Source organism: Salvia hispanica, chromosome 6, assembly GCF_029641045.1.
Source record: "Salvia hispanica isolate PSC_SH4W2 chromosome 6, Shi_PSC_v1, whole genome shotgun sequence".
Classification (NCBI taxonomy): domain Eukaryota; kingdom Viridiplantae; phylum Streptophyta; class Magnoliopsida; order Lamiales; family Lamiaceae; genus Salvia; species Salvia hispanica.
The window spans coordinates 34,852,778-34,866,620 of record NC_142697.1 but is presented as its reverse complement, the minus strand read 5'-3'; the positions used below and the strand labels follow the sequence as shown (position 1 = coordinate 34,866,620).

The 13,843-nt window shown below is 34.6% G+C and overlaps 3 protein-coding genes across 3 annotated transcripts; all 3 read right to left on the bottom strand.

Annotated features, from left to right (window-relative positions):
* Window positions 1–719: 719 nt before the first annotated feature.
* LOC125208334 (benzyl alcohol O-benzoyltransferase-like) lies at window positions 720–2,667 on the bottom strand. The gene is made up of 2 exons (XM_048107918.1): window positions 2,212–2,667; window positions 720–1,706 (listed from the first exon to the last, which is right to left on the bottom strand). The coding sequence occupies exons 1-2, from the start codon at window positions 2,665–2,667 to the stop codon at window positions 822–824; spliced, it is 1,341 nt and encodes a 446-aa protein (XP_047963875.1). The 3' UTR covers window positions 720–821.
* A 2,296-nt stretch (window positions 2,668–4,963) lies between these two features.
* Window positions 4,964–7,087, bottom strand: LOC125204841 (benzyl alcohol O-benzoyltransferase-like). The gene is made up of 2 exons (XM_048103585.2): window positions 6,641–7,087; window positions 4,964–5,993 (listed from the first exon to the last, which is right to left on the bottom strand). Exons 1-2 carry the CDS (start codon window positions 7,085–7,087, stop codon window positions 5,109–5,111), a joined length of 1,332 nt encoding a protein of 443 aa, XP_047959542.1. The 3' UTR covers window positions 4,964–5,108.
* A 2,437-nt stretch (window positions 7,088–9,524) lies between these two features.
* Window positions 9,525–12,187, bottom strand: LOC125204839 (benzyl alcohol O-benzoyltransferase-like). The gene is made up of 3 exons (XM_048103584.2): window positions 11,738–12,187; window positions 10,481–10,947; window positions 9,525–10,297 (listed from the first exon to the last, which is right to left on the bottom strand). Exons 1-3 carry the CDS (start codon window positions 12,185–12,187, stop codon window positions 9,868–9,870), a joined length of 1,347 nt encoding a protein of 448 aa, XP_047959541.1. The 3' UTR covers window positions 9,525–9,867.
* Between the last annotated feature and the right edge of the window lie 1,656 nt (window positions 12,188–13,843).

Here is a 13,843-nt window from a genome sequence, read left to right as displayed (position 1 = left end):
GTGGGTGTCATGACTTTTGTCGTTTCACCTTTGTAAACTCTATGGTTTTATGATTGATTTATGACTGACATTATGGTCATGCTCCTTTATTTCCCTTCACGCAAAACCATAGAGCAACACACACTACAAAACATTCTCCTTTTAAAACATTTGTCCAAATGTTTTTCTTGAGTTCGTGAAGTAGGTGTTGAACTCGCACCAAATTCATTTTTGCAGCCAAAGAAAAAGTCTTTGAGTGGCTACTTTATATGTCGGAGAAAAAGGACATAGATTTATGATTTTGATTCTATTTATAGTAATGTGTCGGGCTAGTGGTTAAATGGTCATTGCTCCAGACTGAAGGTCTTGTGTTCGAGTCTATCGTTTTAAAATAGGGGTGCGTTATATTGCTAAGTATTTAAGTTGTTAACTCATCAATGCAGTGTATTAAAAATGTCAACACGGTGACATCAAAATGACAACACATAACATCAACACATTATATTGAAGTTCAACAAAAACTATTTAAGTTGCTAACTCTGCTAACTCATCAATACAGTGTATTAAAAATGTTAACACAGTGACATCAAAATGTCAACACATAACATCGACACATTATATTGAAGTTCAACAACATTATGTATTGACATTTTAATATCATCGTGTTGACATTTTTAATTCATTGCATTGATGAGTTAGCAAGTTAGCAACTTAAGAAAGTTAGCAATTGATCACACCCCTTTAAAACATCTGTTTATTTATCCATAAACAAAGAGAACATATTTAGACTTATTTATTTTGCGATCCAGGAAAGAACCGACAAAGAAAACTCAAAAATAAGCTTAGAGCGAGGAAGATATTGGAGCGGTAGTAATCATAAGCTGGAGATGTTTCTCGAAGACTTTCATGGATTTGAGAGGTAGGCAAACCGGAACCACGATACCATCCATAAACCCTAAGTACCAAGATGCTTGACTAATACCAGTCGGCCAATAACTTCCTTTGGGCACCCCACCGTAGGCCGCCGTGCCCCACCCAACATCCATTCGCTCAAAACCCACGTGCGTTAAATTCGACACAGCATAAGTGTTCCCAGCTATCAAACTCAGCGGATCTCGTATCACCATCAGATCCGCTGAGTTTGACAGCTCACCAGCAGTCTCTGCTTCGTGTTTCATGTTCCTCACCAACTCCACCGCGTAGTGCAGCGGATTCTTTGACAGCTCACCAGCAGTCGTCACTGCCACCAATAATTTTAAAACGTTGCCGTAGTATCCCACCTGAAGCGGCGGCTTTATATTCTTCCGGTTATCCATGATGACTATGAATTTCATCTCTTCGTCGGGTTTGAGGGAGAAAGCGATTGTCTGGCAGCGCCACACGCAGCCAGCCACGATTTCAAATTTGGAGCAGCGCTGTAGGTGCGGCTGCAGGCTGCGGCGGAGGGCGGAGATTTCGGCGGAGGTGAAAAAGAAGGAGCGTTCCACCATCTGATTATGATCCATCGGCACTTGGTTTTCACCAGTTCCGGCATCATATAAATGTTCATGATGTGGGATGCCGGAAGTGAGAAGATGTCGGTCCCACACTGGTCGAATAGATGGGAACGTTGCTCCACGAGCAAGTTCACCGACGGCGAAGAGAAATTTGGAAAGGCCGACGCCATCGCACATTGTGTGGCTGAAGTTGTTTGAAAAGATAAATCCTCCACATTTTAGTCTTGTAACCTGTTAAAGTGTTTGTGTTAAAGGAACAAGAAAAAGAAACATTGTTATATTATTCAACTCTAATTGACCAAATGTTGTTAGTATTTAGACTATTATTCCTAAATTTACTGATCCCATAAAAATACGGGCATATGATATATAACACGAGAATTGAGATAAAATTGGTAAAATAAGAAAGAATATGAAAAGGGTAGTTAAAGTATATATAAGTTGTAAATAATTTAATTTATAAGGATATAAATTGAAATAACTTTTCATAAATAAAAATTCTAATATTATCATGGGACGGCTAAAAACAAAAAGTGCACACATATTATTCTAGATTAAGGATAACGGAAATTCCGGTGGAATTTTATCATTTTCCTCAACACACTTAGTAAAAATTTTATAAATATGTATGACAAATCAACAATATATTAAAAACAGACACTCGAAATATTTTATCATGAGAAAATTGAGAAAATATTGAAATTCACGGTTTTGCCAAAAATGATAAATATTGTACCTGAATGAACATAAGTGGAATATCAACTATTATTCCAAGGTTGTTTGGCACATCAAGAACAAGGTCATCCGAGTTGGGGAAGGGTGGATAAAGCGCATCCACTCCGAAATGCTGCAGCGTCGCATCTGCTTCGGCCTCCACGAATACTATCCCCTGGCCGGTGCATTCCACCACGAGCTTCCGACCAGTGTCTTCCCTCAACCGCCCGGCCAACGGGTAGTAAAAAACCAAGGCTTTGGCAATAGCTTCACGAATAATCTTCACTGGATCTTTCCCTTTCATGTATGGATTATTTTTGTAGAAATTTATTGTTTTAACATATCTTCGGAGGAAGATTTGGTCATCTATATCAGAGAGAGATTTGAATTCATGTGGTGTGGACTCTGCTGGACAAAGAAGCTCAGGTGTTTTTCTGGTTATAGTAACACTCAATGTTAATCTTTTAGTTGACTCCATGCTTGGGAAACTAAACTCATAACCTGTATATTTATAAGGTTTCATTATTGTTCTCGACGACTAAATTATAAGCGATCTTTTTGTATCACACATATTTTAAATTGTGTTTATTCTTGGATTATAATTATGAATACAAATAAAGGGGAGTGTTAAGGTGCTACCACCTCTTAAAATAATATCATACCACCATTCCTAGCCAATCATTTGTACACGTGGACGAATAATAAGCTGCCATGTGGCAAAAAAAAGGGTAAAAAACACGGCCAGCAATATGCAACACTGTATACAGCTATTTTTCTCGGACAGCAATATCCAACACGCTATACAGCAATCTATAGATTTTTGTGTAGCGTTTATAATATTGTTGTATATGTGGTGTCGCGGTGTCACTTTAAGAGTGTTGTCATTTTAACACAAACCTACATATAAAAACATATTTTTATCATTTTTTTTCTTTCATCTAAGTACTTAAGTTGGGACGGAAGGACGGAAGGAGTACTTATGAGCATCCTAGAGTAAAAAAGTTAGGCAAAATGTTAGATTAGTGTGGTGGACATTACTTGTACAAGAAATAGGGAGGGCGGATCATTATTATCTTTTATGATTTCTTTTAATGCTTTTGTATATAGGCCTCAATAAAAAAAAATGACCCTTGTGGTTGAAGAAGGATATTGTGATTTTGAGTTGTGTGTTGAATGACATTTCATTTAAAGGAGATTTCTATTTTCATTTATCCAATCACATTTTCTTTTGATTTTTCACAAAGTGTTAGAAGAATATCCGCAATTTTTTTTTCACTTTATTCCTTTCCTTTTTACAATAATTATGGCTTAATTAGGTTTTACCCAAATTTCTAACATACTGCACTAATTCTTCTGTTCCTGCAAAATACGCTTCGAATCTAGAACAACATACATAGTGGTTGAGGGTTGGTGCAAACAGATGAAGTGTGTTAATTCTTAATGATGTCTACAACGTGGAATGTTTAATTATTTAAACTACTTTCCTATAATTCTATAAATCTAGAGACATGAGCCATCACTATCGTTAATTAATGCATGGTTATTGTTCTTATCGGTTAAGAATTCGACCATGATATTGTTTTAAATCCAGAAAAAGGGATTTTTCTAGTGTTAGTAGGGAAAAAAGGAGAAAATATAATAATGATAATTAAAATCATTCAAGAAGAAAAGAAGAAAAGGCATTACTTACTTAAAAGTCAAAGCATATCAACTACACATATTTATAAATCTTTTAAATATTCATGTAGGGATGGGATAGATATGATCTAGACTCAGCACGAATTTAGAATTAATAGTGTTTGAGTGAAAAGTTAGTAGACTATAGCTCTCATTTTTCATATACTCTCACCGTTTCAACTAAATTGAATCGTAGATTCCCTTTGTTTTATAATAAATATCACATTTTCCTTTTTATTTTGTCTCATAAAATATATCATATATTTTTTTGGAAAAAGTTTACTCTCATATTAATATAAGTATATTATTTTTTTCTCTCCACTTAACACACAAAACAATATCTCCTAAAATCACTTATGACTACCAAATATGTCATCTATTATGGAACGGATGAAGTAGCCTTTAGGCCCAACTAAATTGTGTTATTTCAATTTTTTGATAAAAAAAACATCTAATTATTTTGTTGTTGTATTTCATCATTTACTTTACTCTATCTTATCTTTCCTACTTTATTCATCTTTACTATTTTATTTTATTTTTCATTTAATTCATTCAACATAATTTCTTAATCGCCATACTTAAAAGTTTTGCTCCAACTTCGTTGGAACGGAGGGAATATTAATTTTGTAATTCCTCCGTCAACAAAAAATTAATCTCACTCATGAAAACGTCACGATAAATTGGTAAGTAAGAGATAGAGTAAGAGAAAATGGGTAAAATATGGGAGAGATGAGAAAAAGTAAGCGCGAAAGAGAAAAAGTGAATAAAGTATAAAAAAAAAAAAAATTATTTTTGTAATGACACTATTTTTCGTGGACATCTTTAAATAATAAAATAAAATTACTATTTTATAGAAAAAAAAAAAAAAAAAAGAGAAATATAACATGTACACTTCCTTCACTAACTCGTAGTGCAAAAGGACATTTGGAACGTTGAATGGGTGAATAGGTCACTCCTTGTTCGCTGCAACTGATATTAAAACTCCCACATAATTCAATTTTGCAACCAAAGAGAGTCTTTGAGTAGTCAATTATATATCTGCGAGAAGAGACATAGAATTTTGATTTTTGATTCTATTTATAGCGTTCGATTCCATCGTTTCAAAATTTCCATTTATTTATCCATAAGGAAAGAGTACATATTTATAGACTTCATTATGTTCCTATACGGTTCTACTTTATTCTGTAATTTGGAAAAGAACCGATAAAAAAAACTCAGAAATGAGCTTATAGTTACAAAATATTAGAGCGACGATGATATTGGAGCAGTAGTGATCATGATCTGGAGATGTTTCTCGAAGACTTTCATGGATTTGAGAGGAAGGCTAACTGGAACCACGATACCATCCATAAACCCTAAGTACCAAGATACTTGACTAATACCGGTCGGCCAATAACTTCCTTTGGGGACCCCACCGTAGGCCGCCGTGCCCCACCCAACATCCATTCGCTCTAATCCCAAGTGCGTTATATTCGACACAGTATAAGTGTTCCCAGCTGTCAAACCCAGCGGATCTGGTATCACCATCAGATCCGCTGAGTTTGACAGCTCACAAGTAGTCTCTGCTTCGTGTTTCATGCTCCTCACCAACTCCACTGCGTAGTGCAGCGGATTCTTTGACAGCTCACCAGCAGTCGTCACTGCCACCAACAATTTAAAAACGTTGCCGTAGTATCCCGCCAGAAGCGGCGGCTTTATATTCTTTCGGTTATCCATAACGCCTATGAATTTCATCTCTTCGTCGGGTTCGGGAGAGAGAGCGATTGTCTGGCAGCGCCACACGCAGCCTGCCACGATTTCGAATTTGGAGCAGCTCTGGAGATGCGGTGGCAGGCTGCGCCGGAGGGCGGAGATTTCGGCGGAGGTGAAAAAGAAGGAGCGTTCCACCATCTGATTCTGATCCATCGGCACATGGGTTTCACCAGTTCCAGCATCATATAAATGTTCATGATGTGGGATGCCGGAAGTGAGAAGATGTCGGTCCCACACCGGTCGAACAGACGGGAACGTTGCTCCCCGAGCAAGTTCACCCACGGCGAAGAGAAATTTGGAAAGGCCGACACCGTCGCACATTGTGTGGTTGAAGTTGTTTGAAAAGACAAATCCCCCACATTTTAGTCTTGTAACCTGTTAAGTGTTTATATAGCAATACCAAACGATATTGTTTATACACAATTAAAACAATTTAAGAAAAATAAATTCATATTATTTTGTTATTTGGACTAGTAAGGTTCTATTAGATTGACAACTATCTTAAAATAATAACTGACAATTATGTCAATAACCTATGTTATGTATGTCAACACGAAGGCATTTGTATGTCAACTAAATGTAGTGAACATAGGTGTGTCTTCTGTTGACATGTAACTATAGATGTCAAAAAAGACATACCCACGTCATATTTAGTTAGCATACAGATGTATTCGTGTTGACATTTGTAATATAAGTTGTTGACATAGTTGTCAGTTATCAATTTATGAAAGTTGTTAACCTAACAGAACCCTGGACTAGTATTCCAAAAGTATAATACAGCCATAACTACAAAATATATTAACGATAAAACATAATCCCGAGGAAATTTTTTCATTTTTGTCCGTGAATTTTATCATTTCCTTCATCACGCTTAGTAAACAATTTACTAATCATATCATCAATTTGAAATATATATGTCAAATCAAAAATATATTAAAAAACAGAAACCCAAATAATTTATCATGAGAAAATTGATAAAATGTTGAAATTCACGGTTTTGCCAAAAATGATAAATATTGTACCTGAATGAACATAAGTGGAATATCACCCAATATTCCACGGTTGTCTGGTACATCAAGTGTAAGTTCGTCCGAGTTGGGAAAGGGTGGATAAAGGGCATCTCCGAAATGCTGTAGCGTTGCATCCGTGTCGGCCTCCACGAATACTACCCCTTGGCCTGTGCATTCAACCACGAGCTTCCGACCAGTGTTTTCTAACAACCGCCCGGCCAACGGGTAGTAAAAGACCAAGGCTTTGGAAATAGCCTCACGAATAATCTTCACTGGATCTTTCCCTTTCATGGATGGACTCTTTTTGTAGAAATTTATTATTTTGATATATTTTCGGATGAAAATTTGGCCATCTATGTCAGAGAGAATTTTGAATTCATGTGGTGTGGACTTTGCTGGACAAAGCAGCTCTGGTGATTTTCTTGTAACACTAAACGTTAATCTTTTGGTTGACTCCATGCATAGGAAACTAAACTCATAACACGCATATTTATAAGCTTTTCATTCTTTATATCCTTTTTGTATAAATTTTAGTATGTCATGTATCTTGGGGCCCACCTCAAAATTATTTATCCACTCTGATATATATCTGATACATTTTCTAAGAATCTAGAATATAGTTTATATTATTTTTATTATTTATTTTTATAAGTTGTTTAGATTTCGTATGTTCGTTGGGATTGATTTATTTCCCTAAATTGTAGGCGACATTTTTGTTTTTAAAATTATGTGGATTCTTGGATTATAATAAAGAATAAAGAAATAAAAACATGTTTTTATCATTTTCTTTTACTGGAAAATAAAGTAAGAAATAAAAAAGGAGAAGAAAGTAAGAGGAAATAAAATGAGACAGAAAAAATGAAAATAAAGTAAAAGATGGCGTATTACTTTTGTCAAAAAAAGAATAGTACTCCAAAAAAATATTATGTCTCACTTAGAACGAAAGGAGTATTTATGTCATCTCCAACTATACTTTTTGGTGTAGAAATCTTCTCCAATCATACACCAAACTCAAACTCATTTTTGGTGTTTTTTTAAAATAATATCAATGCAAATATTATGTGAGACAAAAACTCAATAATGGTGTAAGTTTTGAATTTTGTGCAAATAGTTAAAGTAAATTTTTTTTTGATATGGCATATACTGAAAAATGAGTTTGAGAGTTTGAGTTTGATGTAAATAATTAGAGAGCATCGTAGAGTAATAAAGTTAGCATTATGTTAAAGTAGTGTAGTGGACATTATTATACAAGAAATAGAAAAGTGTGGATCATTATTATCTTTTATGATTTCTTTTAATGCTTTTGTATATAGACCTCTATAAAAAAAAAGTCTCTTGTAGTTGAGGTTGAGGGATATTGAGATTTTTGAGTTGTGTTGAATGACATTCTGACCAAGGCCTTCATTTTGAAGGAGATTTCCATTTTTCTTTATGGAATTACACATTTTCTTTTGCTTTTCACAAAGTGTTAGAAGAATTCCGCAGTTTTTTTCATTTTCATTTCTCTAACATATTATACAAATATATATTTGAACTCATCATAAATTTTAAAAAAAAATTATAAAATAAATAAGTGAAATATATATTAGTAGAATGTATATTTCATTTTTATAGTATTAATTTTATAGTACAATATGAATGTAGTATGTTGGTAGAATATGATATGGACTTACTAAATAGATATAGTATAGAACCAGCATAGGCCAAGCCCCCGCTTGAGGGGGGTTTGCTGGAGCTATCCGACCATTTATATAGAGGAAGTGAGAACTGAACAGGTGAAAAAGGGGCAGAGAGGAGAGAGAGATAGAAGAGGGTGAAAGGGACGGAGGTGAGAGAATACTTTCCTAGGGAGTGGTTAATACTCCATCCGTTCCACTTAAGATTACACGTTTTCTTTTTTGTAAATCCCAACTAAGATAGCATATTTTCTTTTTTGAAAACTTTCTCTCTCCAATTAATACATCCAACCACTTTTTCCCACTCTCATTAAAATATTTTCTCTCTTTGTGTCTCTATTTTAATACTTACACCCACATTTTCTCTCTCCAATTAAACACATTAACCAATAACTCATAAAATCTTGTGTCAGCCAAGGAATGTGTTATCTTAGCCGGGGCTGAGGGAGTAATTTTTTATCCTTTTGTGCTATTGAGTGTCAGACACAGTGCGGGTATTTTTTATTTAATTCATTCTTAACATGTTTTTGGCATGTACTACTATTTGAGTAGGGATTTATTTGTGTAAGAGTATTCTATATTTCAATATCTTCAATTATTATGATAATACACATTTTATATAATAATAGGTTATATTAATTTATTGTATCTATAATTTATACAAAGTTTATACATGAAATACTTATATTTTATTAATATTATTTAGCAATACTGATACATTATCACATAGCTATGTACGTATCTATATTTGTATAAAAAAGATTATTTCTTTTTGGTTTTTTAAAATGTAAACTTTTGAAATGACACAAATTTTAAAGTAAATTTGGTAAAGAAAAAGCGTGTTAGTGGAAAATGAATTTCATTTCACTAGAGAGAAAGAAATTCTTAAAATAAATGGGATGTCGGCACTGCACTGCCTAACTAAATTTCAGCCCCGGCTTTTTAAAATTTCTGGTTCCATCACTCAGTACATGCATTATGCAGTGTCATTGGCGAACGGATGATGTGTGTTAATTCTTTATGATGTCTACAATGTGGAGTGTTTAATTAGTTGAGTTGCCACCACTATCGTGAGATCAATTATTTGAACATAGTTGACATAACTATTTAATTATTTGAAGTAGCCACCACTATCGTTAATTTAATGCACAGTTGACATAGTTCAGTTGCGTATCATTTAAGGATTTATAGTTACGACTCGACTCGACTCTTTGCAACAATTAAATTACAAAATAATATTTCTTCCGTTCCATAGTAATAGAGTCATTTTGGTACGTTCCATAGTAATAGAGTCATTTCCCTTTTTAGTAAAAATCAACCCATTTTTCCACACCTACTTTTCGATCTCTTACTTTTTTCTCTCTTCATTTCTCTACCTTTTTCATTTTCCATTTTATTCTCTCTTACTTAACTCACATAACACAATTTTTCTTAATCTCCGTGCCGAAAAGAAACGTCTCCATTACTATGAAACGGAGGGAGTATATCAAATCACCTAACCGGCTCATATATAATTTAGGGGCACTGACATTGCAACGTGGCTGAGACACGGCCATGTCCATATCACGAGGATGAAGCTATTGGAGCGGTAGTCATCATGACTTGAAGATGTTTCTCAAAGATTTTCATGGATTCCAGAGGTAGGCAAGCCGGAACAACGAATCCATCCTTACAGCCTAGGTACCAAGCCACTTGAATATTACCCGCCCAATAAATTCCTTTAGATACACCACCATACACCGCTGGGCCCCACCCAACGTCCATTTGCTTGAAACCCACATGCGTCAAATTCGACACCATATAAGTGTTAGCCGCCGTCAAATTAGGGCGATCTCGCTTCACCATCAGACCCGCCACCGATCTCAAGTAATCACCAGTCTCTGCTTCACGCTTTGCCTTGGTCACCAACTCCACCGCGTAGTGCAATGGATTCTTTGATAACTCACCTGCAGTCGTTAATGCTACCGGAAATGCTATAACGTTTCCATAGTACCTGATAACACGTTGCTAAGTCACGGGAAAGAATGATAAAATTATTTTATTTTCCGTTTTTAAGTAATCGTCATATTAAATCAATGCCTAGCAAATAATAAAGATAAGACTAAAAAACATATTTTGGATTAATTCATGACTAAAATTAGATGAAGTGGAATAGATATTTAATTTGTATCATTACCCGATTGGAAGAGGTGGGTTCATTTGCTTTCGGTTATCCATTACCACCGAGAATCTAATCTCTTCGTCGGGTTTGAGAGAGAGGGTGATTGTCTGGCAGCGCCACACGCAGCCTGCCACGATATCGAATTTGGAGCAGCGCTGGAGATGTGGTGGCAGGCTGCAGCGGAGGGCTGAGATTTGGGCAGAACTAAAATAGAAGGAGCGTTCCACCATCTGATCAAGCGGGGCATGTGTTCCACCACTTATACCAGTTGCGATATCATATTCACGGTGTGCGAACGATACACGTGGAGTCTCCATGGCGGTGAGAAGATGTCGGTCCCAAACTGGTCGAATTGATGGGGACAATGCTCCACGAGCAAGTTCACCCACAGCGGACATAAATTGGGAAATGCCGATACTGTCGCACATTGTGTGATTGAGACAATTTGAAAATATAAATCCCCCACATTTCAATCGTGTTACCTGTACAATGTTGTTTTGAGCAATATCAAAAGACGTCGTTTTATACATTTTGAGACAATTACAAAAAAAAAACAAAAAAAAAACTTGATTATTTTCAAATCTTATTAGATTGATCAGAATTTCACTTAGCTTCATTATTTGAATGACTATTTAATTTACCTTAAATATTACTATTAGGATAAGATACTAGACTGTCTCGCATGGTGGGAAAAAAATACTGAAATATACAGTAAAGATATAGATTTTCCTATACAACATTTACAATATTTGCTAAAAATTTGATATATATGTTATATTTAAAATTTATATAAAAAATAGTTAATAAGTTAAAATCTCTAACCTTACTTTCATATTTTAGTTCAACTACCCCCAACCCCAAACACACACACGATGCAAATCAAGTCAATTGTATAGGTTTGGTTGTAGTGTAGTTTCTTTTAATCTTTTGGACATTATTTAAATAAGTGAAATTTTATTTTAAATATTTGGCTATAATAGAATTTTTTGGGAATGAAATACAATTATTACGGTATGCCGTACCTTATTTTGGTATACCGTACTCGGTATGCCATACTTTATTTTGGTATACCGTAAAAGTACGGTATTTATTGCGATATGGTATACCGCATAGAAGGTATGGTAACTGTATTGGAAATAATCATACCGAATTTGGTAAGGTATAGGTATGACATTTTCTCATACCGCAATTTACGGTACAGTATGCGGTATGACATTCTCGGTGCGGTATACCGCACCGTGCTAACCCTAATCAAAAAGATAAAAATCATACCTGAATGAACATAAGTGGAATATCACCCAATATTCCATAATTGTTTGGCACATCAAGAGTAATGTCATCCAAGTTGGGGAAGGGTGGATAAAGGCCATCCTCTCCGAAATGTTGTAGCGTCGCATCCGCATCGGCCTCATTGAACACCACCCCTTGCCCAGTGCATTCGACCACGAGCTTCTGGCCAGTGTGTTCCCTCAACCGCCCGGCCAACGGGTAGTAAAAGACCAAGGCCTTGGCAATAGCCTCACGAATAATCTTCACCGGATCTTTCCCTTCCATGGATGGATTCTTTTTGTAGAAATTTATTGTTGTAACATATGTTCTAAGGAAGGTCTGGTCATCTATATCAGATAGATGTTTGAATTCATAGGGTGTGGATTTTGTTGGAGAAAGCAGCTCAGCCGTTTTTTTAATAACACTCAATGCTAATCTTTTGGTTGATGCCATGCCTTTTTTGGTAACAAGATCCTTAATATGCATATTTATAGGACTTTTGGTTCATACTATTGTTCTTTACTAGAGGTCATGTTTATTCTTATCTTGTATGATTATTCTTTTTCAAAAAAAATATAGCATTTGACCATATATCTTGGTCTGTCTTCAAAATGCTAAGATTATAATGTCTTACGATTATCCATCTCACCATCATCAATATGCCTAGGATGATTCAAAATAAAATTTGTTAAGAGAGAAAAAAGTAGAAAAGAAGATGAAGTAAGAGAGATAATGTGTTACCTTTTGCTATTAAAAAAAATGTTTCACTTATAATAAAACAACCTAAAAAGGATTAGACGGAGGGGGCGTATTGTATCTCACCATTGTCTTTATATAATGCATTGAAACTCATGAACCTTATGATGTTATAGCTAACACACTGTACCCTTTTGCAAATTTTGTACTTCTGTTAAACTAAAACTGATTTAATTCTTTTGATGATAATTCAAATTTGGTATTTAGTTTTTATCAAGTGGGTGAATTTGAATTTTGAGTTATTTAGTTTAGTCATTAAAAATTTATATTTGAGTTTCAAATTTGAATCTTTGGAATGATACTTGCGTTTCCTACAATTAAATTATAGTATTGATTTAGTTTCTTTTTGAAAAATTAGTTCTCAATTCCATCTTGGTTTTAATTATGTTAATTCCTAAGATATTTTCTTTTTTCTTTATTGAGTGGTTCATATTAATTGTTTATTCCTATCCACTGGATTCTCGTGGATATGATTTCAATTTTTTAGAAACTCATTCCCTCTAAACATTAGCCCTTCTTTCATTTCGGTTTGTCTAAAAAATTAGTCCACTTTTATTTTAATCTTTTTTTTTATAAGATGAATTCTCCACTAATTAAGAATACTTCGATCACTCCTTTTTTTTTTTTTTCTACTTCCATTTTACCAGTTTCAATAAAAATCCTTGTCATCCCCAACGTCAATATTTATGGGACAAAGTATATAAATACGGCTCTGACAAATTAAATAGGTACTACTAAGTACATCGTCCTTCCCTGAAATGGCACTTTCATGCTAGCTGTCAGTCTATTAATTTGGCTTCTCTTGAGTCACAATCCGGATTGTCACCTTATCACACATTAAATGTAAGAAATGTAAAACATAGTTGGTTGAAAAATTAATGAAACGTGGAACTCATTTTATATCGATTTTATAATAAAATGTGAGTGAAATGAGTTAGTGGAATTTATCATTTATGGTAAAAATAAAGTGATACTCTTAATTGGGGGTGGACAAAAATGGAAATTAGTAACTCTTATTCGGGGATGGAGGGAGTATGTTACTAGAAATTGGACATTACTAACCGGTACTCCCTCCGTCCCAAGGAAGATAACCCCTTCCTTGGCCGGTACGAAATTTTATGTAACTTTATTTTATGTGTTAAATGGAGAGAGTAAAGTATGAGAGAGGGAATCAAGTAGAGATAAAAGTGTTTTCATTTTTGATAATAGATCATTTTAGTTGGGACAAACCAAAAAGGAAAGTGGGTCATATTCAATTGGACTGATAGAATAGTTTATTTCCATTTGAATATGAAGCAAATTGTGACTGTATGTGCAAATGAAACAATGCAATAACACGAATTATGTGGTTCG